Source organism: Stegodyphus dumicola, chromosome 5 (genome assembly GCF_044657685.1).
Source record: "Stegodyphus dumicola isolate Sdum_Otavi_A_Nest chromosome 5, ASM4465768v1".
In the NCBI taxonomy this organism is placed as follows: domain Eukaryota; kingdom Metazoa; phylum Arthropoda; class Arachnida; order Araneae; family Eresidae; genus Stegodyphus; species Stegodyphus dumicola.
In genome coordinates, this window is record NC_140772.1 from 229,766,966 (window position 1) to 229,786,951 (window position 19,986).

The 19,986-nt window shown below is 32.1% G+C and overlaps 1 protein-coding gene across 1 annotated transcript in view; it reads left to right on the forward strand.

Annotated features, from left to right (window-relative positions):
- Positions 1-16,794, forward strand: part of HDAC3 (histone deacetylase 3) — a 54,545-nt gene extending 37,751 nt beyond the window's left edge. Inside the window, exons 11-14 of the mRNA XM_035359886.2 lie at positions 6,291-6,439; positions 12,721-12,800; positions 14,798-14,964; positions 15,514-16,794. Of these exons, the coding sequence (XP_035215777.1) occupies positions 6,291-6,439; positions 12,721-12,800; positions 14,798-14,964; positions 15,514-15,586 (469 nt within the window). The 3' untranslated portion in view covers positions 15,587-16,794. The remainder of the gene's footprint in view (positions 1-6,290; positions 6,440-12,720; positions 12,801-14,797; positions 14,965-15,513) is intronic.
- The last annotated feature ends 3,192 nt before the right edge of the window (positions 16,795-19,986 follow it).

Genomic DNA, 19,986 nt, shown 5'->3' on the forward strand with positions numbered 1-19,986 from the left:
TTTTCTTTAGGAAAAAATTTCAGATTCTACATCACCCAGGCAGATTACCTATATTATATTCATGGACCAGAAAATATTGTTGCAGATACATTGTCACAAATTACTGCTATTAGCAAGCACTAATTGTGTTAAACCATTCCAATACACTTATTCCATATACTTACTGGAATTCAAAATAACTACCATCTCTTCAATACTCTTTTGGCAATATTCATAATCCTCTTGATCCTTTCATGATCCTCTTGTGCAGTCTATGTGTCCTTTTCGGGAGCATTCACAATAGACTGTACATGAAAGACTGCATAGTGAATTCATGCTATATGTTGAAGAACAGATACTGCAGAAGGTTTAAATAACCTTTTTATTTGAAGTACCATAATAAGATGCACACACTCTGCTCGCAATTCACCACCACTTGTAGATAAACTAAATTGAATAGAAAACAAAAATGTAAAATCACAATAAATTAGGATGGCTAAACAACTGGCTACTTAGTTATGTAAACTGCTAAATCGGCTGAACATAGCAAAGCCAAGCTCAGAATATCAATATTATCTGAAAGGTGTCTAACACCAACTAGAGAGCTATTTCAAACATGCAGCATAAACTCGGAAATAACTTCGCTACTACTCCTCACGAACACTTGAAACGCAGCTTAAATACTGCTTCTAGTTTTTGCGTACAAAATATTACATTCTGGCAGGAAACTGGAATCAGGAGGGAAAGGAAAGTCAAACTAAAAATAATTCGTTAGAATAAAATAAGGTCTTTACACTCTAAGCTGAAAAACAGAAAGTAGTCTATGAAGTGAAGTCACAGATGAAGAAGTATAATAAAGAGCCAAATTGTTGGAGTATACTGATGATCCAGAACAAATATGTTGTTATGTACGTTCTTAATAAATTGAATGCACAAGTCCAATAAAAGAATGATTATTCTTATCACAAGAAATATAACAGAACGTTGCATTTTCCCCCAGAGATATTCATACCATATCACGCAATATAATACGGAACTATACTTTAAACTATTAAAAACATTAGAATATAATGCAAAGAGAAAGCTAATCCAATCTGAACTCACAAAAATAACAACAGCATCTAACTAAACAACTGAGCTGAGATGTTTCTCTCCTGCTTTTTAAAGCTCTCAGTTAATCGTGAGAGAGTTCTAGTAATTTCTTTGCTTCTCAAGATTTCTGGAAAGCAAAAGAGTAGAATTGTGGTTACAGCTGACACAGCAGTCAATTACATTTATTCAGTTTAATTATACATTTCAAGATATCTATTTATTAAATGTGAAATGTACGTGCTTCTCTGTTTTTACTTTTCTGGTGTAGCTTTCTCTTGAAATATGTCTCATGCTGCATTGCTCAGAGAAATAAAGCAATTTTAATTATAATGTTACTAACATTAGCTATCTAAATACAAAATCCGTAGCACTGTCTCCTTCTCAAGGACTGCACGTCCTGGGTAGTACAATCCCTGGACGGGAAGCCATACTTACCACTAAAGTATCAATGTAATAATAAACATTACAACAACAAACAACGTAAACAATAATTGCAGTAAGTAACATAAAACAAATCAAATACAGATCAATAAATTAGTGCATAAATTAACAAATTTAAAACAAAAAGGAGTATCGTCTTATATTATTTACATTATATACACTACGTACTATGACCAAAGTAAGGAGCTATCCTGTTATATTGAACAACCTTAGGCTTGGAGTTTGATGACTTATGGATCCAAACTACAGCATCATTCAGCCTGTTTAGGCCTATGTAAGGACTTTAACCCAGGATGACTGTAGTTTAGGACATGGTCCTTTCCATTCATTCGCATTCCACAACCATACCTTGTCTTCTTTGTTGAATTGATATCCTGTAGCTCTTGTGTTGTATCAGGTCTTCATCTTTTCCATCGCCAAGCTTACTTGCTCTTGTACAAACTGGTGCATTACTTCAAACTGGGCCTTGATTGTACTCCTCAGGCGATGAAGGCATATCCAGAGGGTGACCAAGCAGAAGATAACAAGGCAGATGAAGGTCACAATCGAAGAGCATCTGGGATGGGGAATAGACGGTAGTCTCCTGGTCAGCAGTAAGATAAGGCATTAAAAAAAAAGGTAACTTCTTGTCCCAGTTCTGTTGGTTTCTGGAAACCATGACCAAGAGATTATTAAGGATGGTTTGATTAAACGTCTGTATCATTGCCATCTGAGTAGGGATGTAAAGATGTCGTTTGAGTTTTGTTGATGCTTAGAAGCTTGCAGATTTCTTTACTTAGAGCCAGTGCAAAATTTCTTCCTTGGGCAGAATGCAACTGAAGAGGCACTTCGAACCTGGAAATCCAGTGCTATATTATTATCTCTGCTACTGTGACAGTCTCTTGGACAGGAATAGGATACGCTTCAGAACACTTGATGAAATAATCTATGACAATAAGGATGTGTTTATTGCCATCAATAGTTCGGGGCAAAAGTCCCAGGATGTCAAAGGTGATACCTTCAAAATGTGCTTCTAGATTGTGACATTGCAGCTTGCATCAGCTGTGTGTCTTCGGTCATTTCCGACCTGCACAGACATCATAAGATCGGCACCACTTTTGTGTGTCATCCTTTGCATTACTCCAGTAGAAGCGTTGATGAACTCTCAGCAAGGTCTTCATTATTCCAAAGTGGCTTTTTGTGTGGCTGCTATGTAGTTCTTTAAGAACATACGCTGTCTTCCAGCTGGCATTTTCTGACTTCTTTGTCACTCCATGGGTCTTGATCAGCTGATGTTGATGTTGTAATTTGTCGTGCGACCGGACACATCAGCTCGTGTTTCGATTCGACCCTGGAACAATATCAGCAGCTTTCTGGGCAAAGTCTTCTAGAGAGGGCATCAGCGTTTCTGTGTGATGATCCCTTCAGATGACGGATAGTAATGTCATATTCTTGGAGTCTCTGTATCCACCTGGCTATTTGACCCTCAGGATTCTTGAAATGTAAAAGCCAGGTCAATGAAGCATGATCCATGCAGAGCAGAAATTTTCTGCGTGTGGATAATTATGGAAATGTTATACGGCTTTGAATATTGGGAGCAACTCTTTGCTGATGACACACTAATTAGTATCTATTTTAGGCAGGCACTTGTTCCAGTAAGAAACTACACGTTCTTGGCTGTTTATTTCTTGGGACGAAACAGCGCTGACACTTTCACTGCTCGCATCTTTATCAAGAATAAGTGATCTGCCGAGCTGAGGATATGTCAGAATTGGAGCAGATGTTAAAGCTTTCTTCACGTTGTTAAATGCATCCTCACGTTCCTTTGTTCACAAGAACTTTTGCTTGCTCTCTGTGAGCTCATGAAGCGGACCTTGCGATAGAAGAAAAGTCCTTCACAAATCTTCTATAGTAGGTGCAAAGCCCTAGGAAACTTCTTAGCTAATGGACATTTTCAGGCCGTCTCCAGTCTTTAACTGCTCACCCTTTTTCATGATTCATACACACATCTTCAGCAGAGATTACATATCTGAGGTAAGCAACTTCCTGTCTGAATAATTTGCATTTGGTGGGACTTAACTTTAGATCGGCTTCTTTAAGTTTCTGAAGCACCTTTCTAAGATTTTCTTCAGAACTCTTCCCGATGATGTTGATGTCATCCGTGTATATCAGACAGGCTTCGTAGGAAAGACCTTTCAACATGGCGTTTGAAGTAGGCCCATTACACAGTCCAAAAGGCATCACCTTGAACTGTCAAAGTCCTTGTCCAGTAGTAAATGCAGTCTCTGTTTGGTCATCAGGATGTATCTCTACCTGCCAATACCCACTCTTTAAATCAAGTATCAAAAACCATTTGCTTTCAGAAAGAGTGTTCAGAATGTCATTAATTGTAGGAAGAGGGTGACTGTCTTTCTTCGTAACTTCGTTCAAGCGGCGATAGTCAACTCAAAATCTAGCTGAATCATCTTTCTTTCATCGGGACAATAGCAGATGCCCAAAGATTTGCTGAAGGCTCGATGACATTGTTTCTAGCATATCCTTTAGAAGTTTTCATACCTCTTCTTGTTTAGCAATCAGGAGACATCTTGGATGTTGCTTAATTGGTTGGGTGTTCCCATTTGTGGATTCTGTGATATGTCAAACTGTTTCGACCCACATCAAAAGATGAGTGGGAGTAAATATTATGAAATTCTTGAATGACACATTTGGCAGCATTCCTATTTTAATCGCTTAATTGTGCATTCTGTAATAACTCCAATGTAATGCTCTCTGAAGGCACAGATCCTTGAGTTATTCTTTCATTTAACGCTGGTTATTGGAGTACATTCTGCAACCACTTCACCTTTCTTTAATAACTCATACCATCTGAGTTACATTGGCAACTCTCACCGGGATAACGGCCCTCTATAGGGCGAAGAGTGCTGAGACTACTAGTACCCCTTTCGGGCTGTTACATTTCTTGGGATATTCCATGATGCTGTAGTGGAAATTTCTATTTTCGGCTATGGATCCAGGAAGCAAAATTTTTGTTCCTGCTGGCATTGTGATATCGTCTTGAGCTATGACTATGGTGGACAGATTGAACTCCTTCATCATTAAATCCAAATAAGTCTATTTCCTCAGAGGCAGGCTGCAGTTCGTTATTTTTAAAGTACAAGGAATAATCGTATTTCCTTAGAAAGTTCAATCCGAGTATGCGAGGATCTGTAATATTTACCACCTATGCTGTGTGATGGTAAGTGGCACTTCCAAATGTGATATTAACATTTAATTTTCCCTCGATCTCGATCTTTAGGCCGGACACAGTCTGGAGTGTAACACAGGGCAGCATCCAGATACCTTACAGTTGTTGAGCCAGATCTTTTTGGATGATCGTAATGTTGACTCCTGTATCTATCGTCATGTTGCAGGGAACTCCATTGATATGTCCCATGATGAAAACTCCATTACTGCTGCCACTCATTGCAGAAATCTGAAGCGCTTTAAAATGGGGCTTTTCATTATCTGGCAACCTCTGCCCCGCGAGATGGCCACAAATTAGTTTCCCTGCTGTTTGTTAGGAGCGGTCTTAACATCCGTACCCTGGGGTGTTCTGCAGTTTTGTCGTATGTGTCCTCCAGCACTTAACGGTCAGTTTCTTCTCACCAATATTCCGTCTCAAGGTGTTCAGTTGTCTAGTTAAATCTTCTAGACGAGTGGTGACTTGATCGCCTGGCTCCTGAACTTGAGCAGCTCTGACTGGGTGGCGGTCTCGACGAGTGGCTTGCTGGGCTGCCTCGAATTTCATAGCGTACACTGAAGCACTCTTCAAATCTTTAACATCCGCCGTTAACATCTGTGTAATTATGGGCAAACACGCTGGGTGCATTTTAGTAATCATTGGAAAATTTTCTCATAAAATGTACCATTTACAATTTAACTCATGGGAGAAAATTCCTTGTGGTTGAGGCCGTTATTGTCAAAAATGTCAATACACTTTTCTTGACCTTTGAATTTTGCAAGTGATTCTTTTTGGTCATAGGTAAGAAAGATAGTTCTATTAATTGCCCCTTGTATTCCAGATTGAACTGATTGCACCTAGTGTCATCCACCACAGTAATCCTTCAGAGGAAACATAGAATCTAATCACGCACAGTAATGAAATCTACAAAGATGACTGTTCATTCTACATACAGCTTCTTTGTTAGCGTGTGCAACAGAAGCTCAAATCTGATCTTTTGCTTACCCAGATCTTCAGATAATGTGTATTCCATGTCCATGCTAATATTTTCTTCGCCTTCCATCATTTGCACAGTCATCTTCAATCTTCTGACCCCATGTGTTTCATTTGATCATGTGTGGAATTGACACATATGACCTGCTGATGGACAACTCTCGAAATATATCTTATTCCTTTGCATTGTAAGAGCATTTGAATTGGTTGTTAACACATTTTCTTTTCTCTATACTTGTACCAACATTCTATATCTCTCCATCACACTTTTCTCTGATTTGCAATGGAATTCAATGATTATTCGTTGCTGCGTTGTGCTGGGATGTAACCTTTCACATTGACTATGTTAACTGGCCACAGCATCTCTACTCTGTTGGCCACATGGTCAAAGAACTTAATTTTGCCGTATTTTTTTACATACCTGTAGGTAAACATTTGCAGGTGCATACGATATTGCCACTGAAATATCAGACAATTCATTAAACATTTTGAATGCAATATATATGCTGCTGCTTTTTATTTATTTTTTTAATAAAATTATGCTTTTTGTGTGTGTGCAATGCTGAGATATATTTTCTTCCTTTAGGGAGTGTGTTAAATTTGTGAAGGAATTGAATGTCCCTCTTCTTGTCCTTGGCGGTGGAGGATATACTGTTCGAAATGTATCAAGGTGTTGGACATATGAAACATCTCTTTTAGTAGAGGAAAATATAGGCAGTGATATTCCTTATAATGGTAAGAATGTATAATAATTTGTAATTTTAGCAAAAATTTGCAAAGTTTCTTGAATTTGACTACAGTATAATAAATTATACTGACCAAGAATGCTATAAATTACCCAATGATTTAATTTTGTTTTTTTAATGGCAGCAGAAATCATTAGGTTATTGCTTATTGTTCCATAAACTTTTGAACTAATAGTAAGGAATGACAACATTTTTTTTATGATGTTTTTAAAGGAAATGTTTCTTTTTTTTAACAATGAAAATTTCTTTTTTAGAAACATCAGCTGTCTAGTTTTATATTTTTGCGAGGAAAAAACTCTAATCTTTTCAATTACGACAGCATGTTATTTGTTTCAAATTATAGAAATACATGCAAGTAAACAAACTGAGAAATTTAAAAACAAGACTGGGGTTAGAAAATTTAATAACAAAAGGCAGCAATCAGGCTGTTAATGTGATTTCCCCCCTGGGTAACAGATTCCTGCATGCAACATTCAAATGTCTGCTGACAGGGTGTCACACATGATTAATAGCAGTGCATTGATTGACAATGTACTGATGTTGGCCAGGATCACACTTTCGTACCTTGGACCTTGAGTGATTGTGAGTGTTGGGCCAGGTCCATACATATTTTGCCATCTAGTTAAATCTATATGGGTCTGCCTTCCTTAAATTCTACTGGTCAGTGCATCTTGTGAATTCTCAAATTTTTTTCGCCTTTAAATTCTAACAACCAGTTACACTTGCGTTGGCATTGGCCATATGGGAGGTTAGCATTCTTCTTTCTAACCTAAATAAGTGAAATCCCAGCATTGCCATGTCTATATGTCATCTTACTAGATTTAAATTAATGATCTAAAATCAGGAAATTTCCAAAATTCCCAAGTATTCTCTGGATCTCAGACCTTTGACTGTATTTATCATTCATAAATCCATGTAAGTGTTGCTGTATCATAGGTGTTTCTTAAAATCTTTATCCTAACTAATTGAGCAGTTAGAGACCAATAAACACATTTTAATACTTTATGCTTGTACATTACATACTTTTCTAATTTCCAATACATTGGACATAATTTTTAATACATAATTTCTGACTTGTGAGTACACTGCGCAGCAAAAAAGGGACAGTTCTATATCCTGATCTGCTGGGCCGATTGATGAAATGCAACTTTTTCATGTCTTGAAAGCGTGACTTAGGATATGTATTAGATTTATGTATAGCATTGTTCTAATTTTGACACAAAATCTGACTTTTTCCAAAATGACATGCCAATTTTTTTCTATACTTCGATTCTACAACTCAAATTATGCCAAACTGCCAAGTTTTGTTAAAATCACACTAGTATTTTTTTAAAAATTAGCTCTCAAAATTTTAGTTCCTCAATGTTAATTGAATTTGCTATATATTTATTAATATCTCTTTTTTTATTAAACTTACACGATTCCTTCATCTAAAATTCGAAATTTGAACTTAATACAAATATAATTCGACAGTTTTTATGATTTGTTTTTAAAATTCATATTTTTAAATATTTTCTATAAATTTTTCAAAAAAAAATTATGTACCTATAAAGTTTTTAACATCATCTTAAAGTTGATGTATTTCTAGGCACACCTGAGATAAATTAGAACTTTTTATTCAAAATTTTCATAGATATGGTATCATCAATATGGTAGAATTGATCATCATTATGGTAGAAGAAATATAGGGCTCATAGTGGAAAAGTGAATTCATGTCTTAAATTTGTGAAAAATTTGAGTACCTGGATTATCACATAAATTATCAGAAACATAGTAAGAGAAGAGTGAATTTTCATGTTTCAAACCTTGCCCAACAGAATGTTTTGGATTTTTAAGTCAAATGGTAACTGGCAAAGAGAAATGGTTGCTGTACAAGAATATCAAATAAAGTAGGATTTCATGTAAACCAGGTTATTTATGCCTGTGAAAAAAATCACCAATGAGCTACATAAGAAAAATACACATGAAAATTCAAAAGTGCATATCAAATATAAATTATACAAAATAAGATATGAGAAAAAGGGTAACATTTGAAACAAGGAGTCGCTCTCCGATCTGTTGCGTAGTTATACTCAAAATGCATGAACGTAGCCACTACAACAATCATTTGGATATAATTTATGATAGATAGGAACAGTTTTCAAAGGATTACACCATTAGGCCAATAAATTTTAAAAAAAAATCCTAAACAATATTTTGTATGCGCTTGGTAGCAGCATAATTGCTTCATTTTAACCCTCTGAATGATGTTTTTTTTTTATGTGTTATGAAGACCTGTATTTAAACAGCATTTATTAGCTAAAATTGTATAATTACTTATTTTAATCTCTACTTTCATAAAATTACATTCATCAAGATGATATTTACATAATTAAAGAAAGTAGGAAAGCAAAATGCCTTAAATTACAAGCTAATAATAACCAAGTCACAAAAAATCTCATGATTGGCTGCCACTCATAGGATTAATAAGTTTTAAATGTCATGAGCAAATTATATGCTTCAAGATAATTGCTTATATTTTCTTGACAGTAAATGAAAGTAGCTTATGGGCTACATTAAATAAACAAAACTTTGAAAAACAAATCCCCCCATTATTGTTGTTAATGAAACAGAATTTATTAACTAAATTTTTAAAAAGTTTTTGCACTTATTTTCTTCCTGAAATCTAAAAGATGGTATCTGCAAGAAATTTGTGTTGGTCGCAGTTGGTAATTCAAATGCATTCACAGCTAAATATTGAAATTTTCAGATTGGCTTCATTAAAATAATTGTATTGCATTGAAATAACCATTAAATAACGTACTTTTAACTTGAACTGAAAAGAAATATACCAAAACTTCCCAAGAGGGGCAAAAACTTGAGAACAAATAATGACGATTTATTCTGTTTCTTTTATTTATTACATTTTTCTATGACACATACAGAATAAATAATTACATATGTAAATAATAATAAACTTCTTTGTTTCACATGTTACACCTTTTAGCTACCTCATAACATTTAAATTTTCTTTAAGTCTGTAATCTTGTATCAAAATATCTTCATCACAAATTGTAGATACTACTATTCGTAGTCTGGTTCTTTTTGTAGACTTCTTAATATTCAAGTATTGGGGAGGGGACTGTACACATGTACTTCCAAACATAGCAATTGTTGCAAAAATTTGTAACTGTGGTGATATGTATCTTTTGACAAGTGCTAATAAAATTTAATCAAATTTGTATCTTTAAATCTTTGAATAAGATTTATACAGTCAAAAGTCGTTAATCCGGACTCGTCAGGACTTCGGCGATTCTGGATTATTGATTTTTCCGGATTATAGATCATCAGTTTAAATCTCGTAAGATGGCATGCAGAAATTATAAAATTAAAAATATGAAACCGTAATTTATGAAATAAAGAACAATTATGATCTAAAGGGTATCAAAATTTACAAAAAAAAAAAAAAAAAGCTTAATATTTATTTGTTTACTTTATTAAACATTTCTTTCAATGTAAGTTGTTTAAGTTGCTTCGTTTTTTATGTGATAATACATTCTTTTTAATTCTATAAACAGACATAATTTCTTGTTCATTTACTACAAAGTTCCGCTGTTCAAGTCCTATAATTGCTATGTCGAGAATACTGACTAATTTGTCGATCGAAATTTTTTCGTTTTCAATAACCTCTGTCACTTTCTTCGATATCGGAAGCGAATTATAATGACGAGGAACTTGTTTTAAATTATATCAAAGACGGAGCATATCGAGATGAAATACTACATTTGGTAAGGAATTATAAGCCAAATAAAATAAAATCATCTGCCCTGAAAATAAGGTTAGCGCTGACAGATCAACTTCCAATTCATTGCGTGCTGTTGCGTTGAAGATAAACAAAGTTTAGATAAACAAAGGATATGCCTTTATCCATTTTTTGCAGCAATTTTTTTTTTTTTTTGTTTAATGGACTTCGAAACATACTTTCACTTTGTATATCCTTTACATATTAGTAAATATATATCAGAAATTCTATTTGACATAATCGAAAGTTCAAACATACTTTTATGAAATTGCTCTAACAGTCTACAAAAAATAATAAGCAGAATCCAATTTGAAGATTAAGGACCAACGCAATCTGCAACATTAACTGAATTAGATAATTTTAGCTTAGCTTATACCGTTCGTTATACATTAAACGTGCATTCGTAAACGTATTTTGCGCACACGCATATTCGCAGCCGTAAAGGTCTTACGTGCATGCGTCAAAGCAACGCATGCGCAGCAAGTTTGTAGCTTTGAGGTCCGAATTAACGACTTTTGACTGTATCATAGTGTAAATTAATCAGTTTAATCTTCAAATTCTGGTTATAATCTGATTATTTTATGGGAAATGTATTCGTGGATCATCAGTTTGAGACCACTGGCTTATGTTACAGATTTCAAAACAGTGTAATTACACCCATCAACTGAACTTATACATCAAGTTTATGGGATGCATAAGATGACTAATGGGCATTGCACTGTCTAACTCCTTAGGAAGCTCTCAAGTGGTTGCATACTGATCTTCTTCCACAAGTTCTCACAGACAGGCCTCATGAACATCACTAGACTGGCCAGAGCGCTCTGCTTTTTGAATGTCATAGTCCTTGATTTTAACTTTTGGTACCAAACTTTCACAGTGTCATATGATACAACATTAATATCTAAAGCTGTACACATAATTAGGTGACACTGTGTAGCTGACTTTTTGTAACAGAACTGGATGAAAGTGATGGTTCTAATCTGGTAGCGTGATAGTTCCATTTCAGACAGCTTGTACTTAATGATAACAATACTTTTTTAAAAAATTTCACAACACAGTGTTCTAAAGCTCTTTCTTTCAAATGCCAAAAGTCATTTGACAAAATATGATTAAGCACGTCAATGCGAATTGTTTGCACAGACGATATTTACTTTGGCAGGAAACTTTCGCTAAAACCGGATGGTATGGCATTTTTTATAAAATACTCATTTTCTTGTATAACAAAGATTTAAAGTAAGCAGATATTAGTAAAAAAAAAAAAAATTAAAAGGGGGGAATTCACTTCATTAATTTGCTATTCATTCATCATTCAATAAAAATATATACAGTCAAATATCGTTAATTCGAACACCCATAATCCGGACCTCAAAGCTACAAACTTTCTGCGCATGCGTCGCATTGAAGCATGCGCTAAAGACCTTTCTGGCTGTGAATATGCGTGTGCGCATGCGCAAAATACGTTTACACATGTGCGTTTAATGTATAACGGACGGTATAAGCTAAGCTAATATTATCTAATTCAGTTAATGTTGCAGATTGCGTTGTTCCTTAATCTTCGAATTGGATCCCGCTTATTATTTTTGCAGACTGTTAGAGCAATTTTATAAAAGTAAGCTTGAACTTTGGATTGTGTCAAATAGAATTTCCGATATATATTTACTAATATGTAAAGGACCTACTAAGCGAAAGTATGTTTCGAAGTCCATTAAACAAAAAGTGGAATTGCTGCAAAAAATGGATAAAGGCATATCCTTTGTTTATCTAACCATTTCGAAATCTGTTTATCAATTTCACGCTGCTCTGCGGTGGGGAGGGGGGATGGTGCGGCGCACAATTGGAAGCTGATCTGTCAGCACTATCCTTATCTTCAGGGCAGATGTTTTTATTTTATTTGGCTTATAATTACTTACTAAACGTAGTATTTCATCTCGATGTACTCCGTCTTTGATATGATTTAAATCAAATTCCTTGTCATTATAATTTGCTTCCGATAGCGAAGAAAGTGATACAGAGATTATTGAAAACGAAAAAATTTCTTAGCCGGTATTCTCGACACAGCAATTATAGGACTTGAACAGCGAAACTTTGTAGTAAATGAACAAGAAATTATGTCTGTTTATAGAATTAAAGAAAAAGTATTATCACATAAAAAACGAAGCAACTTAAACAACTTACATTGAGAGAAATGTTTAATAAAGTAAACAAATAAATATTAAGCTTTTTTTTTTTTTTTTTTTTTTTTTTTTTTTTTTTTTTTTTTGTAAATTTTGATAACCTTTAGATCATAATTGTTCTTTATTTCATAAATTACGGTTTCATATTTTTAATTTTATAATTTCTGCATGCCATCTTACGAGATTTAAACTGATGATCTATAATCTGGAATCGCCGAAGTCCCGTCGAGTCGGGATTAACGACTTTTTACTGTATATATATATATATATTTTAATCAAATTCGTTTTCTTACCTTGCTTTTCTCTTTCATGTAGAATACTTTGAATATTTTGCACCTGATTTCACATTACATCCTGACATAGCAACTAAACAAGATAATGCCAATAGCAAGCAGGTATGTTTCATATTATTATAAATGTTGTAAACTAAAAAAATTTGAGATTTGATTTTTATGTGTGTATTATTTCAGCAAAATAAAGCAAAGACTGATTGGGTTACTTGGAAATCTATTGGTTTCTGTATGGCATAATATCTTGTGTTGTGACTTATCTCACTTATCTGACAGAAACATCAGAAAAAAAATCCACGGATTTAATTGTAGCAATGAGCATAGGATTGTTTCTTTTATTGGCATAGGCTTTGAGCACCATGTAGGTGACAGCATGAGTTTGCTCAGCTGTGTTTCAATTTAGAAGGAAAATCTTAATGATAAGCAGATCCATGGATCTCCTGCATCCCTTCCGTCTCCTACCACCAAACCTCTAAAGAGGAATTTCAGCTCATCATGTATTTTAAGTTTTCCCATGTTGCAACAGCACTCCCAAGTTTTCTCAGCAATTTGAAACTAGGCTCGAGCAATACAGCATAGGGGTTAGCCAGTATTATAGCTTATATAAATAGGGCAGCATTACATAATACAGTCTGAATGAAGTATTAATGATTAAAAAATAAATATAATGTTTTTATAAATTACAGAATTTTTATTTAATTATATAGGGGGAAAATTTTTAATTATTTTATGACTTTTAGTGTGTTAGTAACTTGTAAATTTTTCGTATGCAGAACTCAGTTTGCTATGTCTGCACTTTGTTATTTTTCTTATTAGATAAATGTTAACTTTTCTTTTAATTAAATGTTAACATATATTTCCCTTGTATGCATCATGTAATCATTTGTTTATGATGATATTGATATTAATGATGAATGTCAACTAATAAAGAGATGGCTGCAGTTGTTGCTAGTTGAGATTTCTTTTACAGTAAGCAAACTTTTTTAATGCAGGCAAAGCGAAATTGCAGCAAAATGCACACCCATATTGGTACTGAATAGTTGCATTGGTAATAAATTTTAAAAATGGTACTGAATAGTTGCATTGGTAATAAATTTTAAAAAAGGACGATATGCAAAGAAGATGCAAGCCAGAGAAGTTAAAAAGAAATGCAAAGCTTCCAGTGTGACGGTTAAGATTAATTTAGTTTTTTGTTTTTATCCCAGCTGGCTGATTTGTTTTGTTTTGCAGATTTTACTGTTATTATTTATCATATAAGTACCTGCATCATTAATATTATATAAGAATCATCTAGCAAGGATTAATCTTGAAATGATAGAGTTTAGAAAGGTTTATTGTAAGCATATAACTATTTTTAGAATAGAAGTGTTAAAGTTAGTAACCAAATTTAAAAAGGGCTATGTTTAAAGTTAGTATTTTATTTTACTGTGTACATATGGCTTCGTAATAGATTAAATGTACAAGTCCGTTAAAAAGTTAGTAAAATTTATTGTGTCACAAGAAATATAACAAATTGCTGGCATTTTCCTCAGAGATATTCTTACAAATGTTCACAATATCAAGGCATTAATAATCAGTAGAACGCAAATACGTTAAATAGAATGAAATACAACCAGTGGCTATACTTTAAGCTACTAAAAACATTAAAATACAACCCAATTCAAAGAGAAAGCTAAACAAATTGCATTAACAGTTACTAAGCAACTGAGCTGAGATATTCTCTGTCTGGCCTTTTACAGCTTTTAATCAGTCACGAGAAATTTCGGGTAATTCAAGATTTCTGAAAACCAACAAGAGGAATTATAGTTACAGCTAATATAGTAGTCAATTACATTTATTCAATTTCAATACAAATAAAAGATATATCCAATTATTCAATGTTAAATGCACGTGCTGTTATATTTTTACTTTTTTGGCATTGCTTTCTCTTAAAACTCGTCTCGCGATGGATTGCATGGGAAACTAAAACCATTTTAATTATAATTGTACTAAAAATATCTAACTGAATACAAAATTTGCAAATATATATATAAAGTTATTGAAAAAATGTATATATATACATATCTATGTTAAATAATTTTTCGCTCTTCCTGTCCATATAGTATTTGGATACCATTGTGAAAGCAGTGACAGATAATCTGAAATTTCTTACTCATGCACCTAGTGTACAAATGCAAGATGTTCCCACTGATTTCCTTCGTCTGCAGATGGAAGAAGAGAAAGAACAAGATCCCGATGTTAGAATGACAACGCAAGAAGTAGAAGCAAAGTAAGTTTTTTGAATAATTTGTAGATTGCATTATCTACAGTCGTTATTTCTGATATATATATTTTTTTTTCTGATTTTTTTTAATATTTGTGTGTGTTTTATTTATTGAAGGTAAAAGAATAAAGTTGTAACTTTTGAATTTGAATCGTAAAAACCTTAAAAGATGTAATTTACCATTTCATATATGCATTTCACTTTTTATTGGTGTTGAATACGTCCATATAAATTCCATATAAATGCCCAGCATTTGTTAATTAGTGACAAATATTAAATGAATGTGTGGAACAAATGATAATGTTTATTAAAAAGGTTAAAATACTTAGAAATAGGAAAGAGGTGAATTCACCTTAATAAAACCGCTGTATGCATATAATTATAAATAAAGGTGTAATAATGAGTAAAGACTATGTGTAATAAGGCCGTTGCATGCTGATAGTTGATCCCTCATTTGATAACTAACAACTAAGTAGTCCTCAAGGTGATTTCTCTATTTAAATAATCTGATAATTTTCATTTACGCGATTACAAAATTTACTATTTTCATTATAGGGTTGAGCCACCTAATGAATTTTATGACGGGGAAAAGGACCAAGATGGAGAGAGTGAGCAAATGGAAACGTAGTCTTCTGTTTGCATAAAAATGTGTGGTGAAATTAGTGACCGTCCAGTATGTAGAAAATTGGAACATTGAGTATTTTCCTTTGCCAGACTGTGATAATTTATAAGTAATCATTGAAAAACTCACATTTGCAGTAGCATTTTAAAACTTCATTTTATTTGTATTAACGTAAGCTGATATTTTATACTAAGAAAACGGATTTGTATGTGTATGTGTGTACAAGATTCAGATTTTGCTACTGAATCACTAAAATTTTATTAAGATTTTTGAAAGAGCTGAGAAAGTTTTGTGTTATACAAACTAGTGCTATAAACATGAACGAAAAGGTAAATTTAAACTAAAATGCAACAAAATTTTGATTTCTTACAAATTCTTCTAAAGTTTAAATTATTTTTTAATCCATAACTATTAATTCCACTGCAAAATTTCTCTACATATATATGTATTATATTTATTGAAGCCTTTGAAATTATTGAGAAACTTACTTTGATTAAAGAAATTGTTCCCCAGAAAAAAACTGAGTGAAATCAAATTGTGGAAAAAACTTTAGACTGCTGTTCTCTGTCTGAAGTATATGCTTCCATTTAACATCAGATTTATTAAAAACATGGTTTTAACATTGCCAGATAATCTTTAGAATAATGATCTGATTATAAAAAAAAAACAGCAGTTGCCATGCACTGTCCATTTTTATTTGGATTGTGGATTTTAAAAGTGGTGGTCAAGAATGGGCATAAGTTGGTAAGATATTAAAATTTTCCCTCCGCCATTTTATCTGCATGTAAATAAGATTCTTCTGTGAAATGCCATGAATTTGACTGAAACTTCCCATGTAATATCAATGTTAAGAAAATGCCCAGCATTTGTTAATTACAAAATAACCTGTAAAATAAAAATAGAAGGGAAAAAGTTTTATACTAGATTTAGATTTTATCAAATTTAAATCATTTATTTTATTTTATATAGCATAGTGAAATTCTAAATTAATATTTCTGAAGTTTATGTACTAGATTGTGAATTAAAAAAACATTTCATATCTAAAAGTTGTAGTTTTTTATTATGTGTATATATATATATATTAATAAGCTGGATTATCATTGGTTCCCTAAATATTTATTCTTGTATAATTTTATTACCATATATATGTATATATGTAAATGTATGTGCTTAAAATATCTTGGTACTGTCATTAAATATTACTTTGATACTGATTTAACAAATGATATTGTATCCTTCAATCGTTTTATTATACATTTTCTTAGTACAGTAGAATTTCAGTTACTAAGACTTAACTGGAATCGAAACCCATATATATAGTATATGTATAGAAAAATATCAGTAATATTGCCTTCCCACTTTGCAGTACTATAATTCATAGTGCATATATAGTGAAGGAATTTTATGCTTTCATTTATCTTATTTTATTTCAGTTTCTGCAATTAAAAAGAATAAACTATTTTTATTCCCATTTAATAAAATCAAAAGCATGCTTAGTTTGAAAAAAAATTAAATAATGAAATTATTTTTAATTTGCTTAAAAACTTCATACTGTAGAATGCATAATAGTTTTCTTTCTTGAAACAAAGAAACCATTTAGATTATGCACAAAGAAATAAATAAAAAATCACAATATATTTTTTAAATTACAGGAGATAACTAATCGCAGTATGTGGTAAAACAATTCCTTGCCTGAAAAGAGACATTATATCACCACACTGTAGAAAATCATCACTTGTTTAGATTAACTGTATTTAATATTAAATCTCTTGAAAGAAGAACATGCAGTCTATAAATGGAGGTATGCTGCACTTTAAAATCTAATTTCATGAATCCTGTGTTTGGCAAGAAACCGGGGAATAATTCTTAACATTTTAGAATTATTTTCCAAGCTTTTACGTTTCAAAATAGATTTCTTAATTATGTTAGGATCATTTCACTCATTAGAAGTAAATAACTGAACTTATCTGAAAAAGTCTGAAAGTAAAATAGCATTCTTATTATTATTCCACATAAAATATTTCACATTTATTACTACATAAAATACTTTCTTTTCCAGTAGAACATAAAAATCAAAATTGCTGTGTTTTGATAAATCTTTTGTGCAAAACTCCTTGCCTCTTAGACATATCTGGATCAAAGCAAAAGTATCGTTTTGATGCAAATAAATTTGGTTTCAAGGAAAGTAGAAGTCATAAGTCAAACCTTTTTAAAGTTAGTATTTTGGGAGCAGTCAAGGCTAACTAGGGGCTAAATTAACACACTAAAAAATGAATTTTGAGTAAATTGTTTAGATTTTAAATTTATAGTCTCAAAAATCACTAGTAGGTAAGTAAATACTGAAAACAATTAATGTCTGAAAAAATATTTAAATAACAACAAATAAAAAACTTAAATATATGAAGTAAGAACATAAAAAATATTTCAAGTTTATAGTTTCAAGTTTATGTTTTAAAATATTTCAAGCATATACCGAATTTATACTGGAAATTGAACCCATTAATAAAATTTCAATTTTTGAAAACACTTTCTGATATGCATATACATAACAAATTAATAATTCCATTTTAAAACAAAATGTGCGTAATATTTTCATTGAAAACAATGAAGACAACAAGATACACGTGATATTCTCTCAAGTATATAAAAGAGCCATTATGTAAAATATATGCTTCATTTATATATCTTACATATCATATTGTACTGGTTGGAGGCTTAATGTTCTCTAAATTTGTGACAAGAAAGCATACCAAATCTGAAAGAACCATGAGAATTATTCTTTTAGTATGATCCCCTGAATTCCAGATAATTTTGATCTGCTTTGGGTAATTAGTTAGAAGGCATGATTATCAATGGTAGTCAATGCAGTATTTTCATTTAGCAATAATCCTGTCAATTTAAACTATATTAATTTCAACACTACCAAGTAACTACATTGATTACAACTAAAGACCAGCAGCATTTGCTGTCATCAAAGCTGCTGCATTTGGTACTTTTTTTCCCTGCTAGACAACCAAAATGAAATTTAATAATAAAGTTTTATTTATTTTTTTTTATTTATTTATTTATTTATTTATTTTTTCAAAAGTCTGTTAAAAACTATTCCTAGTTCTTTGGCTGAGCCTTGATATGAGCAAAGCAGGATACGTAAAATTATACGTATTCTGCTATTTAGATTGTTAAAATCTTTAGGACTGTCATGCTTTGTTTTAATTTAATTTTAATAATGGTTCATTCTATAATTAAATAATATATTAAATGAATAAAAGAAAATATTAATATTTTTTCCAACAAAAATGTATTTATTGTATATATTTCAAATATTTATAGGATATTAGTTAAATATTCTTTGTGTACTTATGAGATTTGCATTCCATGTTACTTGTTTTACTTTTGTGCCAAATTACACTGTCTTGATGAAAAATTAGATTTCTCTCATGACAAACTGAGATGTCCATAAGAAAATAGAAAGAGCATACAACAGCATGTTTTATCATAGTTTCATTTTTCACACTTGTATGAAAATTTTTCTCATTTATTGCTGCTATGAGGAAGTCTAAACATTATTAGCCACAAAAAAATAATAATAAATAAATAAATAAATACCTTGAAGCTGTTCCTAAAATAATGCAAAGTTACTGATAAACTTGAATATTTATAAAGCAAATGAAATCGGTGAAAACATTTTAGATTTTATGAAAGCACATTTTGGTTACTGACAACCATTAAAATCTGAAACGTATCTGATTTTGTTGTTGCTGATTTACTGTAAATATTTTTTTCATATATATTTTAGTTCAGAAATATAGTTTTCATTCACTTATGCAGTCCTGATCTGATAATTGTCTTATAAGGTATGTAAGGTAGAAAATATATTACATAGGTGCTTACGATTTTTGTTTTTGAAATAAAATTAGTAGTGGCAATAAATTGTAACAGTCCATAGAAACCTTCTTTAGAACATAGAGACCCCTGCAGGGGTCTGCAAAGGAAGCACGTATGTAAGGTCTTTCACACAACCACTTAGAACAAAATATCCAAAAACAATTCAGATCTCAAAATGCGTTCATAACTCTGGATATGCTTCAGAATGTATATCGTGAAATGGACTACCACTCAGATGTTGTCTGCGTTACCAACGGGAGTCACACAAAACATTTATACAGTATGTAAACAAAATTTTGAACTTACTTTTCCATTCTGGGTGATTTTTATCGATAAATTATTTTCAGTTAAATAGATATAGCCCTTTGTAATGGTTATATCCATCCTGTATAACTATTCTCAAACTCGCCAAGAATGAAAAATGAGGGGTGATATCTTCAGTTTTATTAGAGTTATTTATAAGTTGTTAACAATTAGATACACAGAGTCCACAAAACAAATAGAAAAGAACAATTGAAGGC